This window comes from Mesocricetus auratus, unplaced genomic scaffold (genome assembly GCF_017639785.1).
Source record: "Mesocricetus auratus isolate SY011 unplaced genomic scaffold, BCM_Maur_2.0 Super-Scaffold_100676, whole genome shotgun sequence".
Lineage (NCBI taxonomy): Eukaryota > Metazoa > Chordata > Mammalia > Rodentia > Cricetidae > Mesocricetus > Mesocricetus auratus.
Window position 1 is genome coordinate 147546878 of NW_024429266.1, and position 19729 is coordinate 147566606.

Genomic DNA, 19729 nt, shown 5'->3' on the forward strand with positions numbered 1-19729 from the left:
TGGGGCCGGAACAAGGGGAGCTTCTCCTCGAGGCTCTTTGCTCCTGTGCTGTAACTTTGTCTGAAGACTGGTAGTTTGGGCTGGGAATGGAACCTAGACTTCACCCATGCTGGGCTAGAATTTTGTCTGTGCTGCCTTTTGGCAGCTTCATGTTAAATGCTTTCACAGCCTGTCAATGTGTGCCTGTATCCATGTGCATGCATTTGCATGCATGCAGGAACTCAGGCCCACGAAATCAGAACTTCCGGCATGGACACCTCAGTGGGTGCTGTGACCCAGGGTTCACAATCAGCACCTGGTGAGTCTTAGAGGGCGCCCGCTGAGGAGTCAGACTGCTCGGGTCCTCAGCACTCCGGGCCGTGCAGAAGGCAGTGAGGCATTTCTCCTCCTCCTCTGCACCCTCGGAAATATCAAAGTCTCTCGACCGTGGACTTCCAATCCCACTCATCTTCCCCGGGGCCTGGCACGCAGGAGTTGTGAGGTGAGTCAGGTGAAAGGCTCGCCAACTGTGGTAGTCCTGCCCCTTCATCCTGAGTGAGGAGGAAGAGAAAGTGTGGGATCTGTTGACCAAAAACCTTGGAGGGATGCACTGGCCTCCTCATGGTCCCGTCCTTCTGCTCTCCCTGTCCTGGAGTCCAGTGCCCAGGTGTTAAAGATATAAGCCCTCTTTTTAAAATTTATTTTTTATTTAATTAACCTTTTCATTTATTTTACGTACTGACCACAGTTTTGATGATAAAGAGTTCGATGTGAGCTCTGTGCCCCTCATGTTCTTGCCTGGTCCTTGTGCAACTCAGGTGAGGCAGGTTAAGGTCCTTCACCACGATCTGCTTGAGGCTGACGCCCCTCCACCTGGCCCCATCCTGCCTCCACACAGGTGTAAGACTTTTGCATCAGAACTCTCTGCAGGACCCGCCCAGAGCCGACCGTTCACAGGCCCCGCCCCTCCGAGTGTTCCCCGGGGCACCAGGCATAACCCCACAGCCCATGGCCTTCCGTGTGCTCCGCCACCCTTACTCTTCCACGCAGTTACCCGGAGCTCAAGGCCTTTGTTCTTTCGTTCTTTATTTTGCCTGTGCGTGTAGACGTGGGGGTGCGTGTGCCGCAGCACATGAATGGGAAGTCAGCGGGTTCTTGGGAGCTGGTTCTCTCCTTCCACCAAGTAGGTTTCAGGGAGGGAATTGGGAGCCATCGTTCCAGGTACAGGTGTAAAAGTCCCTTTGATTGGAGATCTCCTCACGCCAGCCCCATGCTTTCCTGCCCTCACTCTGACCTCGTAGGCCGGGGCGTAGGACACTTTCACCATGGCCTCTCAAGGGGACTCCTCACCCTCCACCTGGTCCCTGCAGCCCCACCCTGACTGGCCCCTCTTTGTGCAGCTGGAGGAGAGGCGACAGGTGTAAAGCCTTTTGATGGGAACCTGAGCGTGCGGCCCCTCCCTCATCCTCATGCTCTCCCAGGCTCTCTACAAGTGCCTCCCATGCTAGGCTCCGCCCCCACCGCGGCCTGCCTCTCACACCAGGTGTGAAGTGTGTCAGGGGCAAGGCCCGTGCCCAGGGGCCCCCGCGCGCCCGCCCACCCTCACCTCGTGCCCTCCGCGTGCCCCGCCCTCCGAGGCTTGGAGCACCCGAGGCACGGCAGGTGCAAGGTCCTCGCCAGCCTGTGGCCTGGACGTGCCACCATGGACACATCGCCCGCGTCCCCAGAGCCCTTCCTGGCCGTCCCGCAGGCTGAGGTGCTGCAGGAGCTGCTGCAGGCACAGTTGGGGCCCCTGCCACGGCTCGCGGCCATCTGTAGGCTCAAGCGGCTGCCCTCAGGCAGCTACTCCACCATGGACGACCTGCATCTGGTGCTGGAGCGCAGGCGCGTGGCCAACGCCAAAGAGCGCGAGCGGGTGAGGGTCCAGGGCCGCCTCAATCCCACCACCATGCCAGTGGGTGTTCAACACCCAACACCTGGGCGTGCCTTCCCGGCCCTCCTGGGTGAGGTGGTCTTCGTGAGGCTTGGTGGGGGTCCCAGTGGCCTGGTTACACTGTATCTTCATGCAGGGGCGCTGTTACGCGCCATGGGAACGACTGACATCCGCTAACCCTCCTGGGTGGCACAGGTTCAGCGGAGACAGAGGAAGTCCCTTACCAGCCGCGGCCCCTACACGAAGACAGTGCTTTACAAGCGGTGCACCTTGGAGCTGTAGGTGCCGCTCGGGTGCTAAAGGGGTCCTCTAGGCCGTTTCCCTGCCTGGTGCATCCTGATCTCAAATAAAGGGTGGGTGGGGGTCCCCCGTGGAAGTTACTGTTACTTATTAATTCTTTTAGAATGTAAAGATTCACCTGTGTATATCTTGTATCAGCATTTTGGCTGCATACATGTATGTGTATTGTGTATGTACCTGGTGCCCAAGGAAGTCAGAAAGGAGGGGGTCAGGCTCCCTTGAACTACAGACTATGTGGCTCCTGGGAATTTAACCCAGGTCGTCTGCAAGAACAAGTACTCTTAACTGCTAAGCCATCTCTCCAACCCAAGTTACTGTTTTTTTTAAAAATTAAATTATGCCAGGCAGTGGTGGCGCACACCTTTAATCCCAGCACTCGGGAGGCAGAGGCAGGTGGATCTCTGAGTTCGAGACCAGCCTGGTCTACAGAGCTAGTTTCAGGACAGACTCCAAAGCCACAGAGAAACCCTGTCTCACAACAACAACAACAATTATGTGTATGTGCACCTGAGTACAGGGACTGGAGAGGGCCCTGGAACTGGAGTAATAAACAGTTGTGAACCAACCCATGTTGGGACTGGAAACTGAACTCTCTGGTCTTCTGTAAGAGCAGCATATGCTGTTAATCCCTGAGCCATCTTTCCAGCCCTCAAGAAGCTACTTAAAGGTTTGGTTTGCTTGCTTGCTTTTGTTGTTGTTATGGGGTAGTACATGTGTAAAGTGTAGAGGTCAGAAGCCATTTTCATGGGGTGGGTACTCTCCTTCAATCTTTATATGGGATTTGAAGATCAAATTCACGCTGCCCGGTTTTGTGGCAAGAGCTTTTACCCCTGGAGCCATCTCTTTGGCACATCCCCTCCATAATCTCCCCATAGCTGAATTTATGGTGGGCTGTGTTTAGAGCGGCATCTGCTGGTAGATTTTAGTATCTCAGGCAAAACTTCGGTCCCAAAGACATCATGGAGAAGGCTTGGTCTCCTTTGGCAGTAGGGATAGGACCACATGAGGCAGAGGATGTCACAGAAGTTGGGGAAAGGCTAAGAATGGAGCAGGATGCTTTTTCCAGGAGACACTAGAAATAAAACCCTGTTTGATTTCAAGGCCACCATATTTTTACACTTTCATTTAGAGTAGTAGGAGTCACACTCACAACCCTCTTCTGTGGTTTGGGGAAATATCTGTGCAAGGTCATGTATCAGTGTATCACCATGGCCTTTTGTTTTCTAGATAAAAAATCTCAACAGGGGCTTTGCCAAGCTGAAGGCTCTGGTGCCGTTTCTGCCACAGAGCAGGAAGCCCAGCAAAGTTGACATCCTGAAAGGTGCGACAGAATACATACGGGTACTCGGCTGTGTTCTGGAAGGAGCAAAGGCCTCAGAGGTATAAATGTCTAAACACTTAAAGCCGGGTGTAGGGGTCTGACACCTAGGAGGCTGAGGCGGGGAGACTGCTATGACTTCAAAGCCTTTCTGTACTACAGAGCGAGACCTGGTCTCAAAAAGCCAGCAATTTAGAACAGTAGTGGCCACCATTTGTTGAGCCATTTCTACCTTCCGGGTGCCATGGTAGGCAATTCGAAGAAAACAGTTAACATTTGTTTTATTTGAACCTCACTTGGAGGAAATCAAAGTCTACATCATGAGCATTTAGATAAGTGTCAGGGCTGGCTTTGAACCCAGGCATGATCATATACTTGTAGCCTCCCCGGCCCTGTCTGCTGAATCTTAAGGAATCTGATAACTGAAGCCCCAGGAGAGGTTCCCATCGGAGCTCTTTGTGGCAGCTGTTTCCTGCCAGATTAGCCACTAGACAGGACAGAAAGGGGGCTATATGACTATCTGCTGACCATACTTTGTAGACTATGAGGCACCAGAGTGTCACTAATGTCAGAAGGGTCAGTCATCCCTGTAGGCAGGAAGTGGTTCTGGCTGGTTCATGGTCTGTTTCATGGGCAGGTCTGAAAGTGGGAAGCTAAGATAATTGAGACAAAAGGCTCTACACTGAGGCCTCAAGCCATGCAAGAGGAAAGTCACCAGTGAGGAAAAGGACCCAGTAGCACAGAACCGGGTCATAAAACTGTGGAGAGAGCCAGGTGTTGGTGGCGCACGCCTTTAATCCCAGCACTTGGGAGGCAAAGGCAGGCGGATCCCTGTGAGTTCGAGGCCAGCCTGATCTACAGAGCTAGTTCCAGAACAGTCTCCAAAACAATACGGAGAAACCATGTCTCGAAAAAACCAAAAAAAAAAAAAAACTGTGGAGAGAGTCTTGGGAAACGAGGGTGGAGGGCATTGAAGATACTACAGAGACCGGGGTGGGGGTGGCGGCTAAGGTTGGGAGAAACCAGAACCAGCACCTGGAAGGGGAAAGGAAGCAGGCTGCATGTAAGCTCGAGGCCCAGGGGGCCCAGGGTAAGCAAGTGCTTGGGTTCAAGCAGGGGTCAAGTCCATCTATCCTGGTGGATTGAAACTAGAAAGAAGAGGTCACAGGAGTAAAGAAAGCAGGTCAAGTGGAAGCCTTTTCTAAGTGCAGAAGAGGAGAGGCTTATAGGTGAGAAGAACACTCTAGAAACTTGGATGTAGTAGAATTAGAAGGTTTTGGGGGGTCCACAAGTCCTATTCAGTTGTCTTCTGGGAAGAAACATCCTTTGTCAACATGGGAGTGGGTTAATCTGTTGCTCTCAGTGGGCAGAAGCACAGTGATAGTGTTTGTGCATTGTGCTAACTTTTTGTCAATGACACAAGCTGGAGTTATCTGAGAGGAGGGACTCTCACTTAAGAAAATGCTTCTGTAAGATCAGGTGGTAGGCAAGTCTGGGGCATTTTCTTGACTGATGTTTTATTGTATAGCAATAGAAACCCTAAGACAGGCACATGACAGTTGTGTTTTGCTTTACGGGTTTTGTTTTGTTATTTTGAGATAGGCTAGCCTCAATTTTGTGATTATCCTGCCTAGGCCTCTGGCATGCTGGGACAGCAGGCACAGGCCACCATAACTAATTCCTCCTGTGTTAACTGCATAACTTAAGTGCTGCATTCCTTACAAGCTATGGGCTCTATCCATACGCAGTGCTAAATGCATTTTGCCATTGCACAGCATTGGAGGTCAGAGAACAGTGCAGTCTGATGAGCTGCTCTCTCTTTATCCATGAAAGGGAACCTTCAGATTTAGGAGTTTAGAATATGTTCGTTTAAATCTTAGAATGTCTGACTGGCATGTTACACTGTTTGACAATCGCTATGTTCTCTAGAAACAGGGCCCCGAGGAGCAGACCCACAGCAGCAGACCCTCTGACCCTCATGCATCCTCGACTAGAGAGCTCTTGGGAAATGCTACCCAGTCTACCAGTCATGCGAGTGGCTTGAAGAAAGAAGAGGGGCCGTGGGCATATGGTGGCCATAGCGAGCCCTTGTATACCTGTCATCAGAGCACAGCACCTGCGACTAGGAACTACTTCATTCATCAAGAGTCTGATGAGAAATTCCTTCTAAAATAGCCATGTACAAGGTGAAAATCTCCAAAAACTTTACTGAGATGTTTATGTTCCATGTAAAACATGATTAAAATGAGATGATCTGGGAAAGGAGTTTGCTTGTCTGGAGATAATTGTGTTCCCAAATTAATCAGTAGGCACACGGGGAAAGGGGCTTCCTCCAGAGCCACACAGCCAACATGGAAGGTTTGTTCCTCCTTTTGTTAAGGGTGTGTGTGTGTACACATACATGTATGTGCGTGTACGTGTGTACATATACACACATGGGCTTTGTGTATACAGTACCCACAGAGACCAGAAGAGGGTGCCAGATATCCTTGAACTAGGATTATTGGTGGTGGTGAGCTGTCCTAAGGGAGTGCTGAAATCTGAATGCGGGTAGTCTGGAAGAGCCACCTCTCCTGTAGCTTATTTGTCTCATGCTCTTATTTAACACAAGGCTTTCTGAATTCTTGTGGTCATGTCCCTTTAGGTGATAATAGTTGGTTAATTTGTTTTTGTTTGTTTGGGGGGGTGGCATAAGGTCACATTTTATGAGTAGTAAGTGTGACTTCTCTGGGTTCAAGGGGCCAGCTTTTGTCTGTGCTACAGACCATCTAACCCATGCCAATGTGGCAAATATTGCTGAAATAAGAAAGGCTTGATACTGAGTGAGCCAAGCCTACTATCACCAGCATCCTGCTCACTGACACACAGGGGTGCAGAGGAAGAGGGCATCATGGGAAGTAGTTAAATGGCAGTTGAGAGTAAGCCTAGAGGCAGACTGCTGAGGTTCAAACACTTGTTTTGCCATTTGCTAGCTGCATGGCCTTGCACAAGCTACTGAACCTTAGAGCCCTAGTTGCTGTATCTGCATGTAGAACAGGACTAATAGTTGTATCTATTCACATATAGGCTAACCGAGATTCAGGTGATGTGTAGTGTGTCTGGCGCAGTACTTGGCAGGTTAGTGTTCACTTAGGTGGTCTTTGCTTGTTCTGCCAAGCCTCAGGAAGCTCAGCTCTGTAGGGGGAGCCAGTGCTCTGCTCTAAGGGTGTTTGTACTAGGCCTCCTGTCTACCCAAATGGCCATGGCTTCCATTCTGATTGTCTTTCTAAAGACTTCTGAGCCCATGCTTAACCTACATATTCCTAGTGTAGCCACTTGAAATAAAACCTTTCTTTTGGAGCTAGAGAGGTTTCTCAGTGGCTCGAGCACTGGCTGCTCTTGCAAAGGACTTGGGTTCAGTTCCCAGCACCCATATGGTGATTCACAATCGCATGTGACTCCAGTTCCAGGGGATCTGATCCCTCTGATGCATTGCATGCACACAATACACATACATACCATGCAGGCAAACACTCATACAGACAATAAAAATAAAACCCTCTTGCAAGTCCATGGTAAGGGGCAATTCCTGTTTCCTATATGAGTGGACGGGCATGACTGAAATAGAGGGAAGAGTGCCCCCTACTGGGCTTTCCCCACCTACCTAAGCTAACAAGCACAATGCTCCCCAGGGGCTAGTGTTGGTAGGTACCAGGGTGCCAAGGTGAGACTTGAACTCAAGTTCAGTCCTTGCTGGCCCTTGTTAGATGGGGGTCATTCTGGCATTTTCATGCCATTCTTCTAGTCCTTTGAGCCTGGGTCGGACAGGAGTCTGGGTAGTGGTGGAGCAAGCTGGGCTCAGCAGCACCCCAGCAAATGCATGTGGATGAGGACCTTATTTTCTAAGGATCATGAAAAAGAATTATTTTCTGGTTTTGTTGTTGTTTTGATTTTTGTTGGTTGGCTTTTGTTTTGTTTAAGATAGCCCAGGCTGACCTCAGACTTCAGACACATGCTGTCATGCCTAGCACTGTTTGGTCTTTCTAGCTAACCAAGAGCATGCCACTTCTGTGAACAAAGAACATACTGCATATTTGAGATTTTGATTCACTGGCATGTTGCCTCCATCAGGGATGACTTCTGGGTTGGGTGGTAAGTAGCACTATTTTTGTGCAGGTGCATTCTAGAATTCCATTAACTTAATTAGGAATTTCTTATCCACTGAAATTTAAAAAGAGTTGTTTTTGGACAGGTCTTGTGTAGCCCAGGTTGGCCTTGAATTTCTGATACTCTTCCTTCATTATCTCAGTACTGGCCTTACGGATAGACAAATGCCACCCCATCCAGCCCAGGTTATCTAAAGGGGTGACTTCATAGAATTCCAGAATACTCACTGTGTATCCTGACTGAACACACTTGCCGGCAGCTAGCAAGGGTCTCTAGATTGAAGTATTCTTTCAGAGGGTTCAGGATATAGGTTGTGGCCTCGCCAGCTTTGCTTTGCACAGGTAGCACCCCTTTTCCTGCCTTCAGAGAGGATCTGGAGTATGGAATTCCTGGGGCTGGCGGTGATAGCATTTGGGAGGATTTAGAGACAGGGTCAGAATGGACTGTGCAAGCTCAGCAACATTCCTGGGAGGCAGGATCAGAACGAATCTCATGAGCATCTGCTGAGGCAGGGGTGGGGGTTGCATTTATAGCTTCTGGGGTTGGAGTAGGTTCCCTGGGGACTACAGCCACCCATGCATGGATGGAGGTGGGGCATGAGCCATGAGAAGCCATGTACCTAGTCTGGGTAGGAATTTGATTTACATCAAGGTTTAGGAGAGATTTGTTTAAACGGTTTCTAGTTTAACTAGTTGTTTTTGTTAAGGTTGGCCTTGCATTGGTGGTAGTGTGGCAGTTGTCCTGCCACTGCTTGTCATTTGTGACTAATTGAGGATCTTACAGCACACAAGGCTCCAAATCATATTCTTGGCCTACAGCTATGCAGATTGTATCTCAGGAAGATGCCCACTTTGGATTTTGGTGTGCGGCCACCAATAGCTTTAGCAGTAGATGGTTGTGTCTGAGTGTAAGCTGGGACAAGCTCAGAAGGCACCCACAGTGGAACTAGAGAGACCTAGGGAAGAGGAGCGAGCCCTGGGAGATTCGTGCTGAGCTCGTGACTGCTGTGGTGCAGATGGCTAGGAGACGGTGTAGAAGGTGCCTCTTGGGGTCTTTCCAACAGTCAGGAGTGAGGAGCTGATCCCAGGGTGCTTACCCTTCAGTGACTGCAGCATACCCTGAAGAAGGCTGCTAGACACCAAGTTGGGGGGACAGTGGATGTGGACTCTGTAGTGGTTATCCATTCTCATATTGAGTGACAACATGTCACATTTAGAGTAACACATTCAATTCCTCACAGTTTCTGAAAGGTCAGGAGTTGAGTTTGGATGTGGCGTCACCTGGTCCTCTGCCTCCACTGTGAAGGCTTCACTGGGGAAGGATCTGCTTTTATACACATGTGGTTGCTGGCAGAATTCATTTCCCCTAGGGCTTTCAGACCACGGGCTTCTGCTGCTAGCTGGTGAAGCTGCTACCTCAGCTTTCCACCATGCTGGCTTTCCCAGTATGTTTACCTAACAAAGGTACGCATGCTAGGAAGGCAGCCAAGAGAGTGCCATAGGAGACTTCTATGACTGGAACCACAGACAGTGTCTAGGCTGGTTGGTATTCTGTCAACTTGACACAAGCTAGAGTCATTTCAGAAGAGGGACCCTCAGCTGAGAAAATGCTCCCACCAGATTGGCCTGTGGGTTATTTTCTTGATTAATGGGTGATGTGAGAGGGCCCAGCTCACAGGCAGTGGTGCCACTGTGGGCAGGTGGTCTTGAGTGTCAGCAAGCAGTGTTCCTCCATGGCCTTTGCATTGGTTCCTGTCTCCAGGTTCCTAACTTGAGCTCCTGCCTTGACTCCCCTGGTTAATGGTGGTGGGGGTGCACACCTTTAATCCTAGCAGTCAGGAGGCAGAGGCAGGCATATTTCTATGAGTTTGAGGCCAGCCTTGTCTACAGAGTGAGTGCCAGGACACCCTGTTTCAGAAAAAAACAAACAAACCCTTTTCTTCCCCAAGTTGTTTTTGGTCAAGAAGTTTTATCACAGCAATAGAAACCCTAACATGGCATCCCATCACTTTAGCTGAAGAGGTCAGTATGAGACAAATCAGTCCTGCCAGCAACGTGGATGACTCCCAGGAAGAGAGAGATCTTTGAGGCCATCTTAGAAGCCACCTCGTAAAGCATCATGTTCCTGCTACACCGCCATCTCCTTTCCCTACAGCTACTGCTGCCAGGCATTAAAAAGACTTGGAGCTGAGAAATTATCTTAGTGCAAATCTGTCTGTCAGAAATCAAGCTTTAAGGTGCTTCTGGCCTCTGGGGGTCACCTAGCTACAGTGTTCAGGTCTGACCTAGGGTATCTAGAGCTCTTCTGTCCCTGGTCAAAGAGGCCCAGGCATGTTGGGCTTCCAGGGTGCCTCTGTGACAGCTGGCACCAACAGCATTTCTATGTGATTGGATTTCAACATGACTATGGAATTGAGTGAAAATGCCTGCAGCATTGGTGGAGATGTCACAGGCTGCTGATGCAATTCCTGTGTCCTGTAAGACATTTGAATGAGTCCTGGAGCCTTAGGAGGAAAGGGACACATTTTTTTCCTGCTTTGAAAATGCTGTGATGGCTTGGGAGAAGGGCCACTTTCTGAGTGGGTGAAGGAGAGCTTGTCACCACTCTGTTTCAGTTCTGCCTTTGGAGAGGGTACAGAGTCTCACTGTGTGGCTTTAACCAGATATGCAGATCAGGCTGGTCTCGAATTTGTGGTTTCAAACTTTCAGTAATCCTCCTGTCTCTGCCTCTTAAATGCTGGGATTATAGACATAATCTACCATGGCCAGCTTCTAGTTTGGTTTCAGAAAACCTGAAGTTCAGGGGCAGGGTGCCTAGTTTAAAAATCCTGGCTCTGCCATATACTAGCTGTGTGGCTTGGATAAGTTACCTATCCACTCTGCCTCAGTTTCTCCAGTGAAGTCGGGATAACACTGCCTGCCTCCTGGAGTTCTTCTGAAGACTTAATGAGAAAGACGGTGCACAAAACCTTCAGGCAGTGCTGGGAGCCAAGGAGGGTGTGCTGTTGGTGTCCTGAAGAGATTTCAGATGGCTGAGAGGGCTTAGGAAACAATCCCTGATTCCCCATTGAGGTTCCATCCCAGAAGAGAACCTGCTTTACCTTTCATTTCATGGAATTCTAAAAAGGGGCCCCCAGATTCCTTAGAGTTCTGTTGGGGAATGCTACTTCATACTTCCTTGGTTGTGGAACTTTAGACATAGGTACGGGAGAGGGGAGAGTTCACCCTTGTGACTTTTCCTGTTGTCAGGCTTCAGCACAGAGTGAGAGAAACCAACCAACATGGAAGTGTATGAGAAGCTGTGGAGGAGGTGTGGGGATGAGGGACAAGGTGTGGGGGTTTAGGGAGAACTGCAGAGAAAGTCCTTCTGACAGTTGAGCTGCGTGCCTGCAGGCTCTCCTGGGGTGGTGGCTCAGGGTCTTTCCATATCGCCTCAGTCCCCTCTTGCCCCACCTCCGTGCTACTGAGCACTGGAACTTTGACCTTGTGTGTCAAGCAAGCACTCTGCCTCTGGACTACAGTCCTAGACTAGAATGTCCATTCTCATAACTCTGCCTCTGGACTACAGTCCTAGACCTAGAATGTCCATTCTCATAACTCTGCCTCTGTGGACTACAGTCCTAGACTAGAATGTCCATTCTCATAACTCTGCCTCTGTGGACTACAGTCCTAGCCCCAGAATGTCCATTCTCCTACGCCTGTGTGTAAGGGAATCATCAGAAGACTTGTTTGAAATATTTGTGGGAGAGGGAGATGGCTTGGTGAATGTTCTAGTTTCCTTGTATTGCTATGACAAGCACTAAGACCTAAAACAACTTGGGGAGGACCTACACTTCCAGATCACAATCTATTGAGAGAAGTCAGGAGAGGAGCTCAAGCAGGAACTTGAAGGAGAAACCATGGAGAAATGTTTCTGGCTGGCTCATTCATCCAGCTGGCTTTCTTAGACAGGCCTGTACCACCTGCCCAGGGAACTGTGTTGCCTGCTGTGGACTGAGCCTCCCCACACCAATTAACAATCAAGGAAATCGCCCCACAGACATGTCCACAGGCCAATCTGGTCTGGGTGATCTTTCAATTGAGGCCTTCCTCTCAGCTGACTCTAGAATAGCAGTTCTCAGCCTGTGAGTCTCAATCCCCATGGGGGTCACATATCAGGTATCCTGCATATCAGATATTTGCATTACAATTCATAGCAGTAACAAAGTTACAGTTATGATGAAGCAACAAAATGGTTTTATGATTGGGGATCACCATGAGGACCTGTATTAAAAGGTCACAGCATTAGGAAGGTTGAGAACCACTTCCTTAGACTATGTCAAGCTAACAAAACTCACTAGGACAGTGGGTAGGTAAGATTCTTCCTGAGAAAGCATGAGAGCCTGCCTCCTGATCCCCAACACCAAAGTAAAAGTCAAACATAGCACCAAGTTTCCATGTTTGTGCTACTGGCTGACCAGTCAGCCTAGCCAAGACAGCAACTTACAAATTCAATTAAAGATGCTACAAAATAAGGTGGAATGTGATAGAAAACGTATGGCCTTCATACATGCATGTACCCATATGTGTACACCCCCCAATCCAATATGTACACAAATGTCCATTCCTTGGCCACTTCCAGAGATTTGGGCATTGCCTAACTGCTGGGATCCTGACAGTTGCTATTGGGAACTTCAGAAGAGTAGAGCTTCCCCAGTCTGGCTTGGCATCAGTGACCGGAGGCTTTTCTGGAGGCTGATCATTTTGATACATTTCTAAAAGCTTTGGAAGTGAGTAGCAATTAGGGGATTTTGGAGGAAGTAGTGTGGTGTAAGGCCCCGATTACTGTAAAGTCCTATTTTCCAATCCTGCCACAAGCATTAGAAAAGATCTAGGAGACAAATACCTACTATTCAGGTCACTTTCTAGCAGCAGACAGGCTCACAGAGTTAGGTGGGGGCCTCAAGGTCACAATGCTAGGTAGTGGCAGGTCTAAAGGTGGCTTCCCACTCAGCCTCTGGGGTATAGGGAGGTATACAAGGGGCCAGGGTAGGCAGAAACAGTGCGTGTTGCAGGAGCGAGCCCCCAGCCTAGTTGAAGATGTGGTGAGAATTAGAATCGGGATCAGTATGGTTAGGAATTCAGTCATCCAGTTGTCACTAGCTAGCAACACTGAAAGTTACTTCCTAAAGGCAAGATGTCCGTCTGAGACCCTAAATAAAGATAAAACATAACCCGAGTGTGAGACAAGCTTGGCTTGCTTAGGACTTTTCCAGAGGGGCAGGTTCTGCCTTGGGCCCAGGCTGCTGCAGGGCGCGGGCGGGCGGGGACGCTGCAGTGAGCCGGGATCTGGTGGGGGCGCTGCGCACTCGTCCGGCCCTTTGTCAGCACGCACTGCCGGGAGCTCGCGCTTCTTCCAGCCTCCTGCGGGCTCTGGACTTGACTCTGACTGCAGAGCTGGCCACGGGGACGTGGATCTAGGGCCTTTGTCCCGAGCTGCGGGATGAGCGGGAAGCGCCACTCAGTGGAGTAGCTGTTCTCCGGGAAAGCCGGTCCCAGAGACAAGGAACGCCACCCAGCAGTGGCTGGGGATGGATGCGAGGCCGCTGCATGGATCAAGGTAGGGCACCAAAGAAGGAACAGGGTGGGCACCACTGCGGGCGGATCCCTAGGATGCTGGAGCCACAGAATGACGGCGAGCTCTGCAGCAGCCTGGGAGTGGCTGCGCCCGCGCAGGAGCAGGTTCCTGGGTACACCTGCGGCTCAGCGGCTCTGTCACACTGAGCTCTGGTGATGGGCCTGCATGCGGATATAGGGTATTCCTGGGTTCATGATGCCTGCTGCCTTCTTGAAGGGCCTTCCGGGCCGCCGCCCTGCCACATCCAGGCAGGATGCGCGCCTGCTCAGCTGAGCGCACTGAGGTCCAGATTTACAAGATGCGCCTGCCTGGCTGCATGCGATGGGGCTGGCAGGGCAGATGCAGAGGATGGGACTTGGGTGCCTACAGTTTAGGTTTTTATGTTATCCCAACGCTCTGGGGGTGGAGTAGGCCACTGTCCCTGAGGAGGGGCTACCAGCTAGTTCATCTTTGGTGCCCACCTTTCCTTTCTCTCCTCGTGTTTCCTCTCCTCCCCTTCTGCACCCCAGGGAGAAGCAGAGAAGGTCGCTCTGGGTCCAGGGTCCAGCAGTTACTTGTTTTGAAATCACAACCACAGCCTGCCAGGTGTTGGGGGAAGGGAGGGCAGGATAGGGCAGGGCGACTGCTTTAGGATGACAGTCAGGCCTGCAACTGGCCTATTGTCTGGCTTTTCAGGCTTCCTCCCTTTCTGCCCTTAATCTCCATCCCCTGTCAGAAGTGACTAGCTAAACATATAAAAACAAGTCTCAGCCTACACTGTCAAATCCTTTTAAAAATTGTCTTTGTGACACACAAATCATTCATGCCCACTCCTCCTCTGCATCAAGAGCTAAGTGTCTCAAATGAACGCATACATAATAGAAATCAGATCTTAGGTTCTTGTGTGGAGATTTCTGACTACGGGCAAGGAAGGGCTGGTTCTCCATCCTCCCTGGAGCAAAGGGACAGGGAGAGGGTAGCTCAGCTCCTTTCACCGCACTGGAGCTGCTTGGGGTGGCCATGTGTTTAACCTGTGTTTTGAGCAGTATTTGCATGAACAGTGTTTAAAAAGTTGTGTTTCACTGGCCAACACTCAGAGTAAAGGAGCTTTAAATGACCATAGCTGTAGAAAACAATCAACATGTCAGACTTGCAACATGCAACACCCTTTCCCGCTAGTATGAGGATAACGTGTCAGAAATCATAGCTGGAGTCAGAGGGTTGGACTATTGGATATTTTTTGCCTTCTTTGAAAACATTACTTTGTGGTGCTGGGCGGAACCCCTTGAGCACAGTAAGCGGGTGCTCCCCCACTGGGCTGCACCCAGTGTTTGCCTTCTGTCCTTCATTATGTAAAGTGGACAGATGTCTCTCAGTGCCTGTGGACCAGGACCTTGCCTAGCTCACTCTAACTTCCTTACCTAAGGTACAAGTAGTGACAAACTCCTCACTGGGAAGACGGCACAGCACGTTTTGAAACCCACAGATTAATCACTCTTTTACCCCAAATCTACGACACTGCAAGCCTCCTGTTCTTTCTTGTCCATGAAATCACTCAGGTTGATTAGAAGTAGGCTTGTCCCATGCATATTACTGAACCCTGTATGGATGCCCTTATGTTCTTGGGTCCTGGGCTTGGGGTAGAACTCACTTCAAACATTACTATATTTTTGGAGATAGCAAAACTCAGATTCTTAAAGAAAAAATTTTTGGACAAGTTCTCAATATATATTCCAGGCTGGCCTCAAACTCACCAGCCCCCTGCCTCAGTTTTCTGAGTAATGGGATGTACCACGAGGCTTAGATAAACCACAGCTATTTTTAAAGTGTAACAGATGGTTGTGTGTTGGCAAAGGATTTAAGATAGGGTTTAAATATATATATATATATATATATATATATATATATATGGCATTGAAAACTACATTTATTTAACTCCTACCTTGTTCCACAAGGGATTTGAGAGACAGTCTATAAGGATTCATAAAATATAACAAGGTAGCCTAGTGTAGGAAAAAGGAAGCAAGATAGAATTATAGGCAGCTAAAGAACCTTCCGGGAATTGGGGGGAAGGTAGCTGACCAGCCCACATGTCAGTTTTATTTGTAAATATATTCACTCATTGTTTATCCAGTGAACATTCATAAGAACCTACTAGACCCCTGGTTTGATGAGATAAATGGACGTAGACTCCACCCTGATAGCATTTCAGGACACATGCACAAAGGCATAGACACAAAGGAATCTGTCAGATGCATCATTACAAGTTGTGATAAGCATTGTCCTGGATAAATACAAAACATCACTCCTCCAGAGTATAAGACAGGAGAACTTCTTTTTTATTATTTATTTTTAAGTTTAAATTTAGATTAGAAACAAGATTGCTTCACAAGTCAGTTCCAGGTCCCTCTCCCTTTCCCTCCCCTCCTCCCGTGCCCTCCCCCCAACCCCCCCATTATCCCCTCATTTCCCCAGGGAGGGTGAGGCCCTCCATGGGGGTGTCCATAGTCTGTCATTTCATCCAGGGCAGAGCCTAGACCCTCCCCCAAGAGTTCAGGGTGAGAGTGCATCTCACATTGTTGGATGGGAGTCCAAAGTCCGTGTGTATACTCGGGATGAGTACTGATCTACTGCCCAAGGCTCAATAAATTACCTAGGCCTCCTCACTGACACCCACATTCAGGGGATCTTGATCGGTCCCATGCTGGATTCCCAGGCTGGTGCCTGGGATTCAAAAGTTAACCTTTGTCAGGTCAGCTGTTTCTGGGGGTTAAACCAGCAACAGGAGAACTTCTTAAGAGAAGCAGGAGAGCAGAGTTGTTCTGTATTCCAGGACCAGGAAGGCCCCACCCCCAGACACAACATGTGGGATGAGGTGCTCCATCCTCCCCTTGCCAAGCACAGGGCCAGTTTCATAGGCTTAGTCTGACCTCACGTCTCTCACACCTCCAGTGTTCTGAGGTTATATATGTTTCCGGTGACCTATGTATTCTCTAAAAGGAGTGACTTTATCCTAGTGATAATCTTAACTAATTCATAATGAGAAATGTGTCTCAGATGGTCTTGGGACCAGGCTTTGGTTCTACATTGCCCTGTTAGAGCAGAACACAGATCCGATGAGTCAGTCAGAGCATGGGTGAAGTGAGGGCATTCAGAGTGCACAGGAGAGGAAGAGGTTGCTCTGCACAGAGCGTGGGTTGACCAGGCTCCGGGGAGCAGCTCCTGATGATTACTGCTGTTGGTAAGGAATGAGAGGGTCGTGCCAAATGCACCTTCCCATGGACCAACTCGGAACCATATATCAGTAGCAGCTGGCATAGTGAAAGTGTGATGTAGACATTGCACCTGTTGACTTCCTAATACCTGGACTGATTTCCATCGCTGCAGATGAACTGACTCCCATAAAGTACCTTACACCCAGGCAAGTGGGTATGGTGGTGAAGTGGAGCTCAGTACCTGGTGGTTGACCTTACTAACTCTGAGAGTCTGGACGAGTTAATTTGCCTCTCTGTTCTCCAGAACCCTCTGATGACAACAAGATGTTGCTTTCCTAAGAGTTTTACACATGGGAATCTCGTGGCCACAGACTGACACTCCTTAGACATTAGCAGTGACTATTTTTATTACTGTAAAATGAAACAGCAACCAGTTTATGTAGGCACTCCAGGGTGGCTTGGCTGCAGAATTTTAAATTATATCTGATTATCTTCAAGTGGCTGTGTGTTTAGGGGAGGCTATTAGCATTGTTTTGTAGTCGTGCTGTGAACCATGTCTGTACTGCCATTGTCAAGTGGAGAAAATGACAAAGAGGAGAGAATTGACCTGAGGCATCATTTTTCCATTGTTTTGCTTTTGAGGTAGAATCTTTGTAGTGTTAGCCCACACCTGCTGCTGGCCTAGAGCTACTATGTGGCCCAGGTTGGCCTCAAACAATACTTGTCCAGTACCTGATTCCAGGCGTGAGCCACCACGCCCACCATTGTTAAAGTCAGAATGGTGTTCAGTTTTCACCACGATTCCATTACTCATTTCAGTAAATCAGATTGTATGTGAAACAGTTTAAAACTGAGTTGTTGTATTATTTATACTTTTTGTTTTCTTTTGGTTTTTGTTTGTTTATTTTTGTTTTTGAGACACAGTTCCCCCATGTAGTAGCCTAGGAAACTCACAGGCATAGGCAGCAGAAGGATGATCTCAAGCTTATAGCCATCCTCTGGCTTCAGTTTACCAAGTGCAGGGATTACAGACACAAACCATCATATGTGGCTTGTTCCAGAATTAAAATTTTATTACATGTATTTAGTGTGCCCAAGTGCTTATGTATGTGTCTGTGTACATGGGTGCCACGATCCACATGTTTACGTTAGAGAACAATTAGTGGAAATCAGTTCTCCTTTTTCAACATGTGTGCCAAGGATGGAATTCAGGTCATCACACTTGTTGCTGGGCAAGTGCGTTTACCAGTTAAGAATTCTGAGAATATACATATTCAAGTTACATTTTACTGAAAGTGCCAGAGTTCAACTGGGCTGTCCCTTGAGTCCCTGAGAAACATTGTTTCCCTTCAAGAGGAATTTCTGTCCCATTGAAGCCTCCTGAACTGTGTTGTAGTATGCAGCCAAGATTGTTGAGGTACAATTCTGAATCTCTAAAAGAAACTGCAATACCAGTGTCCAACCTGTCTGCTGAAAGGATTTTAGGGCTGTTGACCAAAAATGACTGTTGTTTTCAACGACCACACCAAGTCCCTCACGCTTGGATGGTACCCATGGAATGGCAAGAAAGGCCAGAGTTGTCCTGGCCTTGATTCTCAGATGAACTCGAGGGAACAGTTTGCACTATTGAATGCCGTGAAAACAATGACATACAAAGTTCAATGGTATCAATTAAAACTAATTTACTGACAATCTTATTCTATCTAGTTTTCAAAAATTTTTTATTAATTACATTATATTAAGTTATGGGATATGGTACAGTGAATTGCTCTATATATGGAGTGAGTAATTATTGAATCAAGATAGTTGTTCGGCTCCTGAGAGGCCTTTTGGTTTTGACCACCATGCACTAGCATGCTTCTTTGTGGGTTTACTGTGGTATTCCCATACATGTCTACAATGTGTTCCTAATAAACCAAAGGCCATCAATGTTTCCACTCTCTCATGACTTCACGTTTGTAGCCTTCTAGCCTTTGTCTTTTAGCTACTCCGAAACTTGGAATAGGTTGTTGCAAGCTGTCATATCCTCATGGACCAGAACTTACTCCTTTTACCAATCATGTTTGAATACTGTTTCCTAACCTCCTTCCAATCCTCTCCAATTCACACATTCCAGCCTCTGAAAGTCACTAGTATGTGTTCTAATTATCTCTTAAAAACAAAGAAAAGACACCAAAGGCTAGGGAAGTGGCTCAGTTGACAGACTCGTTGCCTAACGCGCATGAAGCCAGGTTTGATCACCAGCACTGCATAAACCAGGTGTGGGATGCTACATGCCTGCAATCCCAGCAGTTAGAGGCAGAAGGATCAGTAGTTCAAGGGCATCTCAACTACATAGTCTGAGACTGAGGCCAGTCTGGACTACAGAAGGAACCGCCTCAAAATAACAAAAACAGAAGGAAAAATTGATGACCGCCACATGAGACATGAGAGAGAATGTGCAGGGCTTTTCTGAGTCTTGCTTATTTCACTTAACGTAATGCCTTTAGTTCTGCCTATTTAGCAGCAGAGGACAGGATGCTGTTCTTTTTACGGTGGAATAATACCCCATAGCGTGTGCAAGCAGCATTTTCTTTAACCATTCACCTGTGGTTGGACTTCTAGGTCGGCTCCATGTGTTGAGCATTGTGAATAGTGTTGTGGTAGATGTAGGTATAAGGTGTCTTTTTTATTTGATGGATGTGATGGTGCTGTCTTATGTGGATCTATGCCAAGAGCAAGATGACTGGGTTGAATGATGGAGGCACAATTTTTTACAAAATTATTTACTTATGTGTGTGTGCCTGCATGAGTTTATGTGCACCACATGTATGCAGGTACTCTGGGAGGCCAAAAGAGGGTGTTGGATCTCCTGGGAGTTGTAGTTAAGGCAGTGTGAGCTGTCTGATGGTTCTGGGAACCAATTCTGGGTCTTTCATGAGATCAACAAGCACTCTTAACTGCTGTGCCATCTCTCCAGCTCCAATTCTTTTAAACAAGAATTGGTTGGTTGAATCTGTATGCAGAGCTTACAGATACAGTGTGTTAGAGAGTTATCTTGGACAACAAACATAGTAGCACCAATGAACACTGCTAATACTGTGTGTGCTGTGTGGGATACTGACCACCCAGCCTGGGGTGCAGTGTGGGGTACTGACTGCCCAGCCTGGGGTGCAGTGTGGGGTACCTACTGCCCCACCTGGGGTGCAGTGTGGGTACTGACTGCCCAGCCTGGGGTGCAGTGTGGGGTACCTACTGCCCTGC

At 48.4% G+C, this 19729-nt stretch overlaps 2 protein-coding genes across 3 annotated transcripts in view; both read left to right on the forward strand.

The window, feature by feature from the left end:
• The first annotated feature begins 1583 nt into the window (after positions 1 to 1583).
• Positions 1584 to 5795, forward strand: Figla (folliculogenesis specific bHLH transcription factor). Of its 2 annotated transcripts, none has more exons than XM_021227726.1 (3): positions 1584 to 1894; positions 3440 to 3592; positions 5466 to 5795. In XM_021227726.1, the coding sequence occupies exons 1-3, from the start codon at positions 1682 to 1684 to the stop codon at positions 5703 to 5705; spliced, it is 606 nt and encodes a 201-aa protein (XP_021083385.1). In that variant the 5' UTR covers positions 1584 to 1681; the 3' UTR covers positions 5706 to 5795. The 2 variants fall into 2 exon arrangements, with proteins under 2 accessions (XP_021083385.1, XP_005071155.1); XM_005071098.4 differs by having other exon boundaries at positions 1588 to 1894; positions 5460 to 5795.
• Positions 5796 to 13008: 7213 nt separating this feature from the next.
• The window catches only part of Add2 (adducin 2), a 97366-nt gene continuing 90645 nt past the window's right edge, over positions 13009 to 19729 (forward strand). The window contains exon 1 of the mRNA XM_013114206.3: positions 13009 to 13274. The gene's annotated coding sequence lies outside the window, so the exon portion shown is untranslated. The remainder of the gene's footprint in view (positions 13275 to 19729) is intronic.

Bases quoted from the DNA above. Each gene is read 5' to 3' on its own strand.
- Figla (XM_005071098.4), top strand. From the start codon at position 1,682: ATGGACACATCGCCCGCGTCCCCAGAGCCCTTCCTGGCCGTCCCGCAG. The intron at 1,895-3,439 runs GTGAGGGTCCAG...TTTGTTTTCTAG, and splicing joins ACGCCAAAGAGCGCGAGCGG to ATAAAAAATCTCAACAGGGG. The intron at 3,593-5,459 runs GTATAAATGTCT...TATGTTCTCTAG, and splicing joins AAGGAGCAAAGGCCTCAGAG to AAACAGGGCCCCGAGGAGCA.